At 37.4% G+C, this 16,238-nt stretch overlaps 1 protein-coding gene across 3 annotated transcripts; it reads left to right on the plus strand.

The window, feature by feature from the left end:
• Positions 1–16: 16 nt before the first annotated feature.
• On the plus strand, positions 17–15,381 carry PHAX (phosphorylated adaptor for RNA export). 3 transcript variants are annotated; one of them, XM_081944807.1, is made up of 5 exons: positions 17–79; positions 7,792–8,405; positions 8,799–8,919; positions 11,994–12,077; positions 13,595–15,381. In XM_081944807.1, the coding sequence occupies exons 2-5, from the start codon at positions 7,876–7,878 to the stop codon at positions 13,871–13,873; spliced, it is 1,014 nt and encodes a 337-aa protein (XP_081800933.1). In that variant the 5' UTR covers positions 17–79; positions 7,792–7,875; the 3' UTR covers positions 13,874–15,381. The 3 variants fall into 3 exon arrangements, with proteins under 3 accessions (XP_081800933.1, XP_081800932.1, XP_081800934.1); XM_081944806.1 differs by lacking the exon at positions 17–79 and adding an exon at positions 1,359–1,506; XM_081944808.1 differs by lacking the exon at positions 17–79 and adding an exon at positions 1,472–1,611.
• The last annotated feature ends 857 nt before the right edge of the window (positions 15,382–16,238 follow it).

The raw sequence follows: 16,238 nt of genomic DNA on the forward strand, positions 1-16,238 counted from the left end.
CTTGTTACCTCAAGCAGCCATAAGAGGGAGCCAGAATGGCTGTTAGCTGTCTGTTAGACACTGATCGGTGTATCTTGAGGTACTGTGTTTTGCTACTGTTAGCTACTTTGTGTGCTAGACTGACTATTTGGTAACTGACTGACTGAACCGCGTATGACTTGGACTGTAAACTGAACTCTGAATACCTCTATATTTCCACATAGTAAACTACTATATTTTATACTATTCAGTGTCCCTGTATGCTGGTTTGTGTGTGTTCGTCCATACAACTCTCATTACGCTTCTCTGCACACTCACTCTCCTAACGGGGACCAGTGGTGGGTTCCTGCCGGATCGCACCGGATCGCGCGCTCCCTTTCGGCGCTGAACCCGGAAGTACGTTCTTGCCCCGCCCCTGGCGACGGGACGACGCTTGCCTGCGCTCCACCAGCTGGGACCGGAGACGTTTCCTCAGCGGAGCGGAGCGCCTGAAAGGGACGCAGGCTCAGCCTGCCAGGCTGCCACCGCTCCACTGAAGACATTGCTGAGCAGAGAAACGTCTCCGGTCCCAGCCGAGCTGGTGGAGTGCAGGCAAGCGTCGTCCCGTCACCAGGGGCAGGGCCAGAACGTACTTCCGGGTTCAGCGCCGAAAGGGAGCGCGCGATCCGGTGCGATCCGGCAGGAACCCACCACTGACGGGGACCTTACTTACTTAACAGAAGTATCAGGATTAGAATCTCACATAATCTCACAGAAAAATCACAAGGGCTTTTTCATGGTGCGTGAATCTCACAAAGTCAATAAAGATTAGATGCATCTTGAAAGACATATACAGTATTTGCGGTGTTACAGTATGTTACGAAAAGATAAAGGATTAAGTAATCGGGAACATTTATTTAAATGATAGTCAGTGATTGCTATATTTTATGCTGTTAGGGTTAATTGTAAACTCTTCTTTTTGACAAAACCTGAAAATGCCTACCACCCCCAAATCAGTGACTTGGTCTAGCAGTACAACACCCATCACAATGTGTAGACAGACATGTAAAAAAAATGGACATGCCATGTCGTGATTACAGCTTTAATAAACGATAGATGTTTTTCACCATCACCGTCCCTTCTTTCTTGTATCCTGAGAAAACAATCCCGGCATCCGGGTTTTAGATTTTGCGGCATAAAATAAAGGCCTGAAAAGACCAACGCGGGAAATCTCTCAATATAGAAAACGGATGTACATTGTCGGGCGGAAATTAAAAGACTACAATTCCCACGAAGTTTCGAGAATGGCGGGCGGGAAATGCTCATGGGTCCGCCTTTTCTCCTCAGAGCAAGGCATTGTGGTCTTTGTAGTTTTTCTGGCTTTAAGGCCGTGCCTTAAAGGCTTGTCCCTTCGCGGCTCCTGATCTAATTGAGAGGGGGAAGATGGCGTCGGAAGTTCCAAGAATGGAGCAGGATGTCGAAGATGGAGAGATTTCAGACTCGGACTGCGAAATGCCGGTCTCTGCTCCTTCCAGGAGTCCCCAACAGGTCTGGCAAACTCATACCAGTTCTTCCTGTGGGCTGAAAGAGGAGAGCCGGTATTTTCCTCCACAGAGGAAAACCGGCGAGCTTTGCAATGCGTAGGACAGTGAGGTTAGCATCTTGGGAGGAAGCTTGTCTTCCCGCTCTTATTTTGGCACCATCGCATTGGAATGAATGTCTAGGCTATTTTCCCCTGCTTGAACCGGAGTGAGATCCGGTTCCTACCCGCCAAGCAATAAGTTGTTGCTGTTTCTTAGTGCATTGGCTTCTCCCGAAGTCTTGCCTTGTAAGCTACTTTCCAGTGTACTGGACGTAAAGAAATTATCATTGTAGCAGAACACTAATACCGACTCATAAGATTTCAGATGTAATTATTTGGATGATTCCCTGGATGTATGGGCCAGTAATAGGGCAGGGTGTTTTTTCTGGGGATTGCAACCAGCAGACCCTGCTCCAGGATCTATTTTGAAGAGGAAGGCGTGGTTTTTCTCTTTATCCAGAAGTGTTTTGTACTTCGGTGCATCTAGTTTTCCCCGACGTAGCTGTAAATTTTCAAATTGTAGATAGGTGCTGTGGTTGGTCTCGTTTAAATGTTCATATTAGGAAAACGGGATTCTTTTCTGCTGTGCGGGTTCTGAGCTCTTTCAGTTTCGTTTCTGCGATTTCACTTGGCATCTTTCCTGACCGCATTTGGATAGCTTTCTAAAACCATTCTGTGAGAGAAGGGTTTCTGGGAGGGGTTTTTTTTCCCATAAAAGACAAATTTGCTCCAAGATCTTCTGGTCTGTTTCATTATGGAAATAGAACTTCCTTTTAATTTCATTTTTTAAGTATTTTATAAAACTTCATTTTTATCTCAGATCCAGCTATCTACTGATTATGCGCTTTTTCTAACAGTTTTTTTTTTGGGGGGGGTTCTTTAAACAGCACAATGACTCAGTCAGCATTAAGATATCCACTTATGCTTCTGAAGAGACAATAACTTTAAATTTGATCACCGTGTTTAAAGGCATGCTAATTTTAGCCTATTAAATGTGGAAAAAATTATAATAGTATCACATGATAGTTCAGACTCATTTGCTTAAAAAGTGTTCCCAAAAGTGTCTAGTCTGGACCCATTATGTCAGATACAAGCTATACATAATCAGCAAAAATTATTTTCTAACCTTGTGGACTTCATCATTAGTTTTCTAAAATTAAAAGACTTAGGTGGGTTATTAGTGAGATTACTGGTATATAAAGTCAGAGTGAAATATCACTCAAGCATAAGATTTTATATATAACAATTGAAATACTGCTGGCTCAGAAGTATACAGAGGACATGCTGCTTGCAACAGTTCTAGCACCCTGCAGCCTTAGTAGGATGTTTAATTCATTATTTCAATTGCTTATGTACAGCACCAGAATTGTTCAGATTAAGACAGCCTCTAACAATTGTTCAATAATAAACTTACTCTAAAACAAATTCCTGCCGTAAGCTGTTTTACGGATGACATATAAGTTCAGTATTGATTACTCAGCTAATTTATCTTCTAAAAGCTTTTGGTCAGGTTGGCTCATTCTTCCATAGTTGGTGACAATGTAGTAAGCATTTCATCAGCAGTTTGATTAAAAGGTTTCTAACAGAGTAAAGCAAATTCTAGAAGTTGAATTTCTTTTCCAATATGCCATCTTTCTATTAAATATTGCTAACCTCATTGTTCCAAGTATACTAAACTAGCTTTGTACATGCCAGCAGCTGCTAGGATATTCTGCTTTGCACTGGAAAGTGTGTACAATTCCTTCAGTAGATGAATAAAATACTAATTTGTGGCAGCATGTCTTAAAATAGGGGTGTCAAACTTGATTCAACTGAGGGCCGCATCAGGTTGTTCTTACCTTGGGGGGCATGCAGCCCTCCTGAGCTCCGTTTTCGCTGGTAGAGGCACTGCGGGCTGGTCCACTGTTTCTAAGGTGGCCCCAAGGGCCAGATGTAAGCACTCCGTGGGCCTGATCCGACCTTGAGTTTGACACCCCTGTCTTAAAATGTCTAAAATAACCCGTAATTGAAAAATAAAGCTGACATATAATTTAACACAAAAATCAATTTCTAGACTGTAGTTCTGTTTATGGGCTTATATCACACCCAAAATGTGAGTTTCTCTGAACATAAAGTTTTAACATTTAAATTGAAAATAGTTTGTTAAATAAGAATATATTTCTCACTAACGAATATAAAATATATATTTTTCATATTCTGCTGATTAGTATGATTAATACACATACTTCATCTTGATCCGCCCCTCTGAACCTCCATTTTGGATGGTAAAACGCCAGGTGAGGCCTGCACGGGCCTAAACAGAGCTCCAATTTGGCCGGCAAAGTGCCGGACGAGGTTGCCCATACCAAACGGAGTTGCAGAGGGGTAAGTGCAGCTGATAGGCTGGAAAGGAGACTGCTTTCAAGATCTTGGTATGGTATGTGACCCAGCACGGCAGCTTGGGTGGATGGGAAAAGCAATTGTGGGAGCATGAAATATTTCAGTGGGGTGGAGAGGCCTTGGGTGTTCTTAGTCAGGTGGCCTGTTCCATCACTAGGCCCCCATGGCCTTCCCCATCCTGAAATACCTCATGTGCATTTAACGAGCCTCACATTCGATTAGTGAATGTGTGGGTTAAAGGAAGTAATCCTGTTCAAGATACGAGATTCAGTCCCACGAATGGGCAGGCTGGATGACTACCTGTACTTTGTGCTGTTTTGGTTTTGTTTCTGTTTTTTTTCCCTTTTAAAATGCTCGGACTCTTTTTTTAAAAAAAGAATAACTTTAGAGCACGGGTGTCAAACTTGACACATCATCACATTTCGCGACGTTTTTCCCATTTACGGAACTGAGGTGGGTGTGACTTGCACATGATGCATCTGGCCTGCAGGCCGCCAGTTTGACACGCCTGCTCTAGAGTGAATCAGAAGAGTACCTCTATTTCCTCTGGTTGGAATGTAAATCTGTCCAATTTTCTAAAAGTGGATGCCTTCAGAAGCGGAGTAACAATATTTCTATGGTACCAACAGCATCTGCAGACAGGAAAGATCAAAAGGGATGACAGAAGCAGTATTGCAAGCCCACTTCTTTCATTTATATATTTTATGTTGGTGCATGTACAGAAGAGGTGGGACTTACATTGTGATGCCAATGTCATTTCTGTCACTGTGCCTTTTTTACCACCTTTGCAGATGCCATTGCCATGTGTCAAGATGTAGTTTCAGAGTTCTGTGAAGTTCTTTGGCAATTTCCCCATTGAAGGGGACATTCAAAGATCCAAAAGCTTTCCTGCATAGGCCCTGGTTCACTGGGCTTATTATTACATGGTTTCATGAAAATCTGCATCCAAATACAGATAGTCCTTGATTTATAGCCACTTGTTTAATGGCTGTTCAGAGTTACAATGGCATTGAAAAAAGTGACATATGATCAGTTCTCACATATGACTTTTGCAGCATCCCCAGTCACATGATCAAACTTTGGGTGCTTGCCAACCAGCATATATTTACAATGGTGGCAGCGTCCTGGTGTCCTGGGGTTGTCATTTTCCTAAAGCTTCTGACAAGCAAAATCAATGGGGGGGGGGACATGATTCACTTAATGACCACATGATTTACTTAACAACAACTGGTTGTTAGTGTGTCACCTAACAACCATGGCAAAAAGATCAAAAATGGGTCATGACTCACTGAACTGCCTTGCTTAGCAACGGAAATTATGGTTTTAGTTGTAAGGTGGATCTACAACTCCCATGATTCTCAGAAAGATGTGTATGACATTCGGGTTGTCTGTCCAATTAAACTTTTCAAGCGGAAGATGCGAGGTTGCATCATGGAATTTCAATTTTCAGTAGCAGATGATATAATTTAAATTTTTGTATGATGGCAAAGAAATGTGTATCAAATACATAAGAAAAACATTGAAATCTTCTGTGAATTTCAGTAATCTTTATTTTCTCCTCTCGTGAAATATCCTCAAGATAAAACCAACCTAAATAGAATCTGGTTGAGTTAAGAAATATAAAAGAACTAGCTAAGAACTATTAGTAGCAATGTAAATATTAGTCATAATAACTGTTGTAAATAGAAAGTCAGGTCAGTATGCCCTCTATATCAGTATAGTCTACATCCATATGAACAGTACATGGATTACTGCTGTGACAAGTATGAATTACCATTAGCAGATCAAAAATATTTTGAATATATCAAACTGATATATATATGCTGGTTTTGTTGTATTCGGGTCTTTTCCCGTGTAAGGTTGAGATTGTCTTTGCAACGTTTCGGCAGGATCACACCTGCCATCTTCAAGCTGTGGGCTTAAAATGTGATCGGAGCTGCCGTCTTTCTGTAAGTCTTGGTGGGAGGGGATGGGGTGCTGGCTTTGTTTCAGTAAGTGGAATGATTGGTTGTTTTAAGCCCACAGCTTGAAGATGGCAGGTGAGATCCTGCCGAAACGTTGCAAAGACAATCTCAACCTTACACGGGAAAAGACCCGAATACAACAAAACCAGCATACCTACACCCGTGAAAATCTACGAAAACATACATACATACATACATACATACATACATACATACATACATAGGGAGAGAGAGGTATCTTCTATTTTGTTTAATGGAGCTTTCTTATAAGTAAGTAGGAACATGTTCATTAGATTGATATGAATCTCATTATGTGTCTGCTAGGAGTTACTTTTTAATGTAGTAATAGAAAAATATTAATTGATGTGGTAAAAAGTAGGCATCAGCGTCTTCTGCAAACCATCAGTGAACTGTTGACATCTTCAATTGCAATCAGATTCAAGAATTGTTAAAATGTGCTTAGAAAACCTTACACTATCAAATATCCAAGATGTTCTGAAGACAGTCTTCTATTGCTGCAGTGTAACAAGGAAAAGGCTACTATAAAATTAGCTGTGTAAACAAGTATTCTGTTCCCAATTTGCTGCTCTCCAAATGTATTGGGCAATAATGTAGACAACCTATAATCATCAGCCAGCAAGGTATTAAAAGCATGATAGAACCATGGTTAGGAGACGTTGGCCTAAATTCTTATTGCATTATATGGTGAAAATACAGTATCTTTATGTGAAATATTGCTGGTTACATATGTATGTGGCTGTTCTGATAATTTGCATATGACAGTACTGAACCCCATTCTGCCTTCATTCTTTATCACTTTATAGTTACTTAGACATATAAGTGTCTATATATTTTCAATGTGGTGAATAAACATGAATGAACTTTACAGTAAAAAGTGATATATTTAATATTACAAACAATTGCTGAGACAATTGCACTATAGTTTTTTTTTTATTAGCAATAGCTATAGCCCTTAGACTTATATACTGCCCCATTGTACCTTATAGCACTCTCTGAGTGGTTTACAATGTCAGCATATTGCCTCCAATAATCTGGGTCCTCATTTTACTGACCTTGGAGAGATGGAAGGCTGAATCAAACTTGAGCCCATCAGGATCAAACTCCTGGCAGTGGGCAGAATTAGCCTGCAATACTGTGTTCTAACCATTGTGCCACCAAGGCTCTTGATTATTATTTGTAAAGAAATCTGAAATCAAATTCAGTAAGCAGCTCATTTTTTTTTACAATTTTAAAACAAAATCTTAACTGTCTAGTGAATACTATTTAGAGTTTGTGCTTTATAGAACAGCAAGTTCTTCAGGAAAGGGAGAGGAGAGAGAGAGAGAATGTGATTTCAGTGTACTATCAGTAGATGATTATTGTGATTTCTGTGCATTGTTAACAGATTTCATATTAAATCCAGCTAAAGGTACTTAGATATCCTTTTTCTCTCAGCTTTCATCAATTGTTTTTCATCAACTGTCTAGATTATATATTCTTTCATTTCATCAAGCAACATGTGTACTTCAAATATATTGGACTAATATCTGCATTAAGCAGCAAGGTTGACATAATAACATTTAATTTAAAAAAATATTGTAATAATATGAATTGTTTTTATACACACAATTAGCTGTGAAAAGGTATAAAGTACTCTGTTAAATTTTCTGTTGTACTTGAAGTTCTGTTCACTCTGCCCAAATTTTCCCTTAATTCTTTTTGTGTGTTGGGGCTCTCTGAATATTCTCCCCTAATATAAATGTCTGCAAACTATGGATTTCTAATTAATCCCTACTAAAATTTCAGCAGTTTTGTTTCTAGGATGCTATCTAGGGTACATGAAAAAAGGTAAAAATAGTACAAGTGATTTTTTTTAATATAAATATGTACCGTACATTTATATTTCAGAATGATAACGGTAATCCAGCAATATCTTTTCCAAGCACCAGTTCACAATCAGCAACAAGTGTTCCTTATCGGACAGTGAAAAGTATGGATTCAACCGATGAAAGTTTTTCAGATTCTGATGAAGAGAGTGGTCTATGGAAGCGAAAGCGACAAAAATGTTCAAACCTTCCTCCCCCCAAGCCAGAGCTTTTCCAGTTTTCTCCAAACTCTCAAAAACAGATCCCTAAAAAAGTCAACAATATATGGGGTGAAGTTTTGCAAAAACAGAATCAAGATGATATGGCAAAAAACCTTGGGATTCTATGGATGGATGGCAACCTGGACAAAAGGCGAGGATCAGAGGCCTACAACTACATCTTAGCAAAACAGTTGGTGAAACAATCTGAATCCGAAGTAGGGAAGACATTAGACAAAGAGTTGGATGAATATATGCAAGATGATAAAAAGATTGTATCAAAAGAGGAGGAGGAAGAGGTGAATAGACAAAGTCTGTGGAAACGGAAAAGGCCCATAAAGGAGAGAGTGGGTCAAAGACAAGAAATGAATTTTAAAGGGAGGTATGAAATTTCAGAAGATGATCCTGAAGAAAAAGTGGCAGATGAAATTGCCTATCGGTAAGATTTTGATCTTTTATTTGAGACATTTTCCACAAAAGCCATATTTTAAGATAATAGCAAAAGATAAACATATTCTGGTTTTGAATAATTTTTTTATTAAAGTACTTTTGGTCTTAAAGAAAGGCTGTTGTTGAGATAAACAACTTTGCAGTATCTTTAAGTATTTTGTTATTCAGAGTGCTAAATAGGTTACTCTTCCGGAACTTAATTTCTCATAGACAACATACATTTATACACCTATCCATGTCACTGTAATTATGGCTGCAAAAGGAAAACTGTTTGACATAAGATATACCAAAAGATTACTCAAATTTGTAATAATGGATTTGTTTTTGAAAATATTGTCACTCAAATTACTTGACAAATATAACATTTTCACCTTTCTTTCAGGCTTCATGAACCAAAGAAAGATCTAATTGTACGGGTAGTGAAAATCATTGGGAAAAAGAAATCTATTGAACTACTGATGGAAACAGCTGAGGTGGAGCAAAATGGGGGTCTTTTAATCATGGTAAGAAATAATTTGTTATTTCTTTATACATGTAGTTTGTTAGGATTGCAGCTTAATTAATACTAAATGAGCCCAAATGGTATTTCCTTTCCTATATTTTTTTTTAAATGCATATGCCTAGAAAAATTATTACAGTCTTTGTAATATTCAGTTGTATTACACAGTTGTATTCCTTAGAAGAGTACAAATAAAGGAGAATATTTGTAGTTCAGGGTTTAAATGAGGGGTCCTTAGTGCTCTCTGGGCTTGTTTGTTTTCCTGCAGATATTTCATTGCAGATGTGATCACTGATGATGTTGCCTAGTTTGGGTAATGAAACGTCTGCAAGAAAACGAGTAAGCTCAGAAGAGCACTAAGCTTAGAAGAGTTGAAGGTGTTGTTATTATCTGAATGAGCATTTTTTCTCATTTTCAGCCCAAATTCTCTCTCCTCTCCAAAGTCTTTCTAGCTGTTTTGAAATAAGGATTAGCAGGGGTGTCAAACCCATGATGTCACGGCATCATGTGATGTATCGTGACTTTTTGCCCCTTCGCTAAACTGGGCGTGGGCATGGCCAGCATGTGACGCATCCAGCTCGCGGGCCAAGATGACAGCTGTGGTCTACAGAATCAATTTCTAATGCAAACAGGAATCTATTGAATTTTCTTTCCAGTGGGATCCAAATGTGTTTAACTATCTTCAGGGTTGAAAAATATAAACACATTCCTGCTGTATTAGAATCTAGACCTTGCCAAGAGTTAAAGTAACACTTCAGTTGAGCCTTTTTATAGTGGTGAATAATCACTTCCTTTTTATAACAATGCCTTCTTGAAGTTAACATACATGCTTAATTATAAAATCAGGAAATTTCTAAAATCAAGATACTGAAACTACCTTCATCATGTAAAAGTAGTAGGTTAGAAAGAGAAATCCTAGGTGTTCATTCCTTCCATAAAAATGTAACTATTAATTTGTCAATGTGTGGAATATTTCACTGAAACCAATACTTTATATTCTTCTGAAAATAGGTATCAGTCTTGAAGCAATATTCATTTTCATCATAATTATTCTACCCCCATAGATCAGTGACGTGCAGGCAGGGGAGGCACAGCCTCACCACTGTCAATCATGAAAAGGGAAAAAAAATGTAAATGGGAAAAGGCGAGTGCTGAAGTGAGACTAGCCAGCTGCTGCCACACCGTGAATGACTGCCTGTTTAAAAAAGCCTCTAAAGCTCTGAGCTCTGCCGCGGGGGAAAGAAAGCGCTTTAGTCAGTGTGGTGTCGAGGGAGAGGAGGGAATGCTCGGCAGTGCTGAAGTGAGGCGGCAGAGCTCAGAGCTTTAGAGGCTTTTTAAACAGGCAGTCATTCATGCACGGGGAGGCAGCAGCTAGCTAGCCTCACTTCAGCACTGCCGAGCATTCTATCCTCTCCCCCGACACCCCACTGACTAAAGCGCTTTCTTTCGCCCGCGGCAGAGCTCAGAGCTTTAGAGGCTTTTTTAAGTTCCCGTCGCCCCGTCTGGCAAGCGCTGCCCGCCCGGGAAGCAGCTGAGCTGGGGAGTCCCGGCCAGCAGTTGACTAAAATGGATTCTCTCATTCAAGAGGGAACCCAGACCATCTTTCCGTCCCTTTTATCAAAGAAAATGCAATTGGACAGGGCAAAAATAACTCCTCCTTTGCACTGTAAATCAGCTACATGGAATTAAACACTACAATCCAACTTCTGTGTGTGTGTGTGTGTGTGTGTGTGTGTTTGAGAGAGGGGGAGAGAGGGAGGAAGGAGGGGAAGGGAGAAGAAAAAGAAAAAAGGAAACTATCGGAACTGAGCATGCCTGGCTGTGGAATTCTGGGAGTTGAAGTCCACAAGTCTAAAAATATTGCTGCCTCACCAGCCATAAACCTCACCACACGTCACTGCCATAGATTTAGAGTATTTTCATCAGTCTCTTTAATCTGGATAATAATACTTATATCCACAAAACATGATAACCTTTTTCCAGAATTAAAATTCCTTGATATTTGATGGATTGTGTAAAATAAACTAAATTTTACCTACATTCTTAGTACTTAATTACCCTATCATGTAACATTAAACATATTGGTTACTGTATCCCCAGAATATTTCCAATACAATTACACAATTTCAATAAATTTTAGAAAATACCTCTAATAATTATTTATAAAGCTAAAATACCTGCACATAATAAACATTTGTGTTCCAATTCAGGAATCCACACATTTCCTGGATATCACTACTTTGATTTATTATACACATCAGGAGTTCCAGCAACAAATTAAATGTGGGAAATAAAGGTCATTTTTGACACTTTCTACCTGAATTTTGATTCTGGGAAAAATAAAAAAAATGTATTTACATGAGGAGAAGAATTGGAAAGATGATTTTTTTTATTCAGAAAATATGTGAATTACAGGAAGGAGAGTTATTGTCTGTATACTTCCCTTTCGGGTTGGGGTTTCAGCCAGACCTCATGAAGGGATGTATGGATAATTTTTCACTCAAAATCTCACTCCCAGCTATAATAGATTCTATAGAAATCAAAGTTGAGAGACTGTCTGAAGGAAGTCTGCACAGTTGGAAAAGAAGCCAAAGCAGAAAGACTCTCTCTGAGGTTTCCAAACTTAACTTTTAATCTCTCCAAAACAATAGGAATAACAAATAATATAATTTGGTTTTTTGGGTTTGTTTGGGTTTTTTGCTTACCAGCTGTTTTTTAAAAAAATATGAATACTGTATCCATAAGTTTTGGAAAGCTAGAGAAATAAATAGCATTGTAACACATTGCTATCTTGCCAGAAACCCTCAGGAGAAACTAAATAGGGAGAAACCATAATCTCAATTTATTTGCTACTTTATTTCTTGAAACATTTGATTCTTCAAACAATATTTTTTTCAGTTTATACAGTCAGACTTTCAATAATTAAATAAAGCCCTGTTAATATTTTTTACAAGTAACTAATATTTGCATTTTCTATTCTCATTGTACCTCAGATATATATTCAGATTCCAAGCAACAAAACACTTGTTATGTTTTACACTTGCTATTTTTAAAAGGTTTATTTTTTCATCATTCCAGGATGGTTCTAGAAGAAGAACTCCAGGTGGAGTTTATATAAACTTGCTGAAAAACACACCTTGCATAACCAGTGAACAAATTAAGGTAAATATTAATTTCTACATTCTAACTTGCAGCAAACTTTTATTAATACAATATTCTGGCTTTATTTTCTCACATTCCTTTATGCATTTCATGAAATACAGGTAATCCTCAATTTATGGCCACAATTCAGCCCAAAATCTCTGTTGCTAAGCAAGATAGTTGTTAAGTGAGTTTTGCCCCATTTTATGATCATTCTTGTCACATTTGTTAAGTGAATCACTGCAGTTGTTAAGTTAGTAACAAGGTTGTTAAGTGATCTGGCTTCCTCGTTGATTTTACTTGTCAGAAGGTCACAAAAGGGGATCATATGGCCCCCAAAATCTGGCAACCATTATACATGCCAGTTTCTAAGAGACCAAATTTTGATCATGTGACCATGAGAATGCTGCAACCATTGTAAGTGTGAAAAATAATTTCATGTTCAACTGTTCCTCATATATCTGCCAGTATGCAAAAATGAACAGACAAACAAGGTGGTACATTCAAAATCAGCATTCCCTAATAATTAAATTCTTCATTTTTTAGGCAACTGCCTATAAATAGTTACTCTTCTCAATGATATAATGATGGAATAATCCAAGCCATCAAAATAGTAACAATAATTCTCTTATTGAAGTCATGAGTCCTCAGTTGTAGTAAGTCAGCTAAATAACATCCCACTGTTGTGTTCTATATTTGAATCCTGCCCAACTCTATTCGAAAGATGTATAGAGCAGATGGGAGTAACCCTGCCTGGTGCTTTTCTTTATTCCAAACTGTAGGATGACTATTCTTTTCATACGGAGTCTCAGTATGCAGTTTTGTTCTCTGTAGGGTTTCTTTGTAGAGTACATTTTTAATGTGTAATGAAGAAAACATATGTAATCTTTACGATGCAAGAAGTTCCAAAAGTGGATGGAAGAGAATGCTGAGTTGATGGGCCACTTTATTGCTTAGGGTCTGTCTCTTCTGAACTACAGACAAAGGGGAGGACCCTCATGTAGAGTCTCTGCAGGGATGTATTTGGGAAATATTATATGGGCCTATCAACAACCTGGACAGCCTCCTATCTTCCTAAAGCTAATTCTCCAAAAAACAAAGGGTCTTTGTGTCTCTCACTTCTCTATTTGACTATATTTCAAAGCCAAATTCCCTTTATAGCATATTTCATATCTATAATAAACTGGCTCACTTTCCTGGGTTTTTTTTTTTTTGTTCCTTCCTTTCAATAGATTCAAAGTATGTCTTTCAATTTTTAGAAACTTTCTCGATATTATAAATGGAGAGGCATTTATTTTATTATAAAGATATTATTTTATAACAAGACTTTCTTTTAACTCTACAGAGAATAATACATTTTCAAATAATTCTGCAGAAATATTTGCAAAAAAACCAGCTTTTTAAAAAAAACTTGACGGTTCTTTGTTGAGTAGCCCCAATTAGCTCTAAAAGTTGGTTAGGGCAGTTGGTGTTTTGCAAAAGCTGCTTTTGTCTATTATTCCTTCTCACTTCATGGGGTATTAACATTCTCTTTAAAGGAAATCTTCTATATTGAAAATCAAAAGGAGTATGAGAACAAATGTGCTGCGAAGAAGAGGAGATTTCAAGTGCTGGGCAAAAAGATGAAGCAAGCTATTAAAGGACTTAATCTTCAGGAATACGACGATGCCTCCCGAGAGACTTTTGCGAGTGACACAAATGAAGCCCTGGCTTCTCTGGATGACTTGCAAGAAGGACATGGGGAAATAAAACTTGATGTAGAACATGTCTTTGAAACAGATGAAAGTGATAGTATCTTTTGTGTACTAGATACTTGAGGAATTAAAATCTTTGTGATGTATATATTAATGGTCAATTTTATGTTATATCTTTTCATTAGTTGCAATAGTGCCTATTATGTGAATCAGTCACATGTTGGAAAGGACCATTTTATTTCTTACAGTTGATGCTTAAGTTTTCAGTTTGCTTCAGATCATGAGTGCTCTACATCTTAATTTAGTTCTTAATTTCAACAGACACTTAACACCTAATACACATTCTTTCATCCCACAGTTAGTTTTAACATTAAGAAAAAAACCTGAATGCTGTCATTCCAAAAATAAAACCTGTGTATGGAACTGAATATAACTGCATGGAAGCACTATTTCATTTCACTAATAGTAATATAAATAAATATCACTCTGACACATACTCTGGTATGGAAGTCTTTTAGCTGATAATTATTTTCATGATGAATTTCAGAACAGGTTTTGCCTTCGAGCCAGATTGGTATTCAGTCTACTTGCAAGATTTTATAGATGGAGCAATAGGGAATATAATGCAGCCATTTCAAATGTTTTTCATTTGGATGCCCTTCACAAAAAGGTTACTTCTGAAGAAGACCTAGTATTTTCCAGTTTGTCTCCTGTTTTAATGATAGAACCTGAGGTTTTGTTATATAACACAAAGTGATGAATACTATACATTGCATGCATAGAGAACTTCAATTCCAGCTTATATTGACTATTTTCTGAGAAAATATTTAAATTAAAATAATTAAAGCAAACTTTTCTCTTTTACAGTTCTTTCAGTTTTCAGTTTCTTATACCTGAGTTTTGAGCTAACAATCCTGCATCAAATTAGTTAAAATAGACCACTTAAATCAGTAAATCTTAAATTAGTTGTGGCTTAGACCTAATTGATATCAGAGATTTGAAGAACACCACCTCAGTCTGAATTTAGATAGCATAAATGGGTACAGAACTTGTGTCTCAGTTTCACATTTTGTTTTGAGACTAATAATTCTGAAGATGGCAGTTGGCTATAAGATTTAATCTCCATTGTTAATCCCCATTAATTATAGTTATCTTAAAAGAACAAAAAAATTAAGAAATCAAGCAGTACATTTGTATGACTCATAGCAGTAGACTTATGTATCATAAGTCTAAGGTTTCATAAGATTAGAGTGGAAATCGCAAATCTGGTTTAATTTTCATTTATAATACATAAAATAAATACAATTATTCACTTTTAAGTTATTCAATTTGTTTTGGGGAGGATTTTTTGGGTGGATTTTTTTTTTTTAGGATTTCCAGTTGGTCTTTAAAAAAAATGAAAGAGCTGGGATAGTGAAATGAACTCTCTTGCTTAGGTTATTCTGTCAATATATCAAACTTCAGCACTGGTAGTTAAATCCATGAAGACCAACAGCTTATTTCAGTTATATACATTTGTGTGTGTTAAATTTTTAATTCAAACTTACACAATGAATTTCAGAAATTTTATTGTGAAAACAGATGCTGCTGATTAAAAGTGTTTTGTATATTAAAAGGACTTGCCCACTGAACTGTCTATAGCAAAGTTTATATTTTCTTCCTCAATCTTCCTTTATTATCACAAAGAAGCCATACTGCCTTGGAATGATTTAATCAATTGTTATTGCTATGATGTTTAAAAGACTTTTTTATGAAAAAAATGGTACAGTAGGTGAGAGCTGTTCCTGTTGGAATTTCATTTTTCCCTTCATGTACATATTTGTTCCTCATTTATGAATCCTTTGGGGAAGAAATGTTATAAATTAGTATATATTTTATCAACCACTAAAGAAAGTACAGATAGTTGTTGACTTACAACATTGCATTCGTTTAGTGACTGAAGTTACAATGGCACTGACTTATGAAAAAAACTGACATGACTATTTTTTCACACGATCATTGCAGCATCCCCACATGATCAACCTTCAGATGCTTGGCAACAGGAATGTATTTATGATAGTTCCAGTGACATCACCTTTTGTGACCTAACAAGCAAAGTCAATGGGGAAGTCAGATTAACCTAACTGTTCTACTAACTCAACAGTGGATTTACTTAACAATTGTGGCAAGAAATATTGTAAAATGGGACAAAACTCACTTAACACTCTCGCTTAGCAAAGGACATTTTGGGCTCAGTTGTGCTTGTAAGTTGAGGACTGCCTGTACAACAGATTTGCCCTCCTAGCCTCTGATGGCCTTAGATACAGAATCACTATCATCAATACTCATGTCACATAATCAATTCCTATAGTGAGTAAAATATGTGTTACATCCCAACTTTCCTAAAACATTGCAGTAAGTTTAGGTTGCACTCATAAGAATGGGAGTGGCATAGAGGGCAGTAAGATGTGGTAGTTAAGTCCTTTTCTAATAATGAAGTTTATTAACT

The sequence above is a fragment of the Natrix helvetica genome (genome assembly GCF_964273705.1).
Source record: "Natrix helvetica genome assembly, chromosome: 2".
NCBI classification, from domain to species: Eukaryota; Metazoa; Chordata; class Lepidosauria; order Squamata; family Natricidae; genus Natrix; species Natrix helvetica.

Coding starts and splice junctions, on each gene's coding strand:
- PHAX (XM_081944806.1), top strand. CDS start 1,402: ATGGCGTCGGAAGTTCCAAGAATGGAGCAGGATGTCGAAGATGGAGAG. Junction 8,406..8,798: donor GCAGATGAAATTGCCTATCG/GTAAGATTTTGA, acceptor CCTTTCTTTCAG/GCTTCATGAACCAAAGAAAG. Junction 8,920..11,993: donor ATGGGGGTCTTTTAATCATG/GTAAGAAATAAT, acceptor TCATCATTCCAG/GATGGTTCTAGAAGAAGAAC.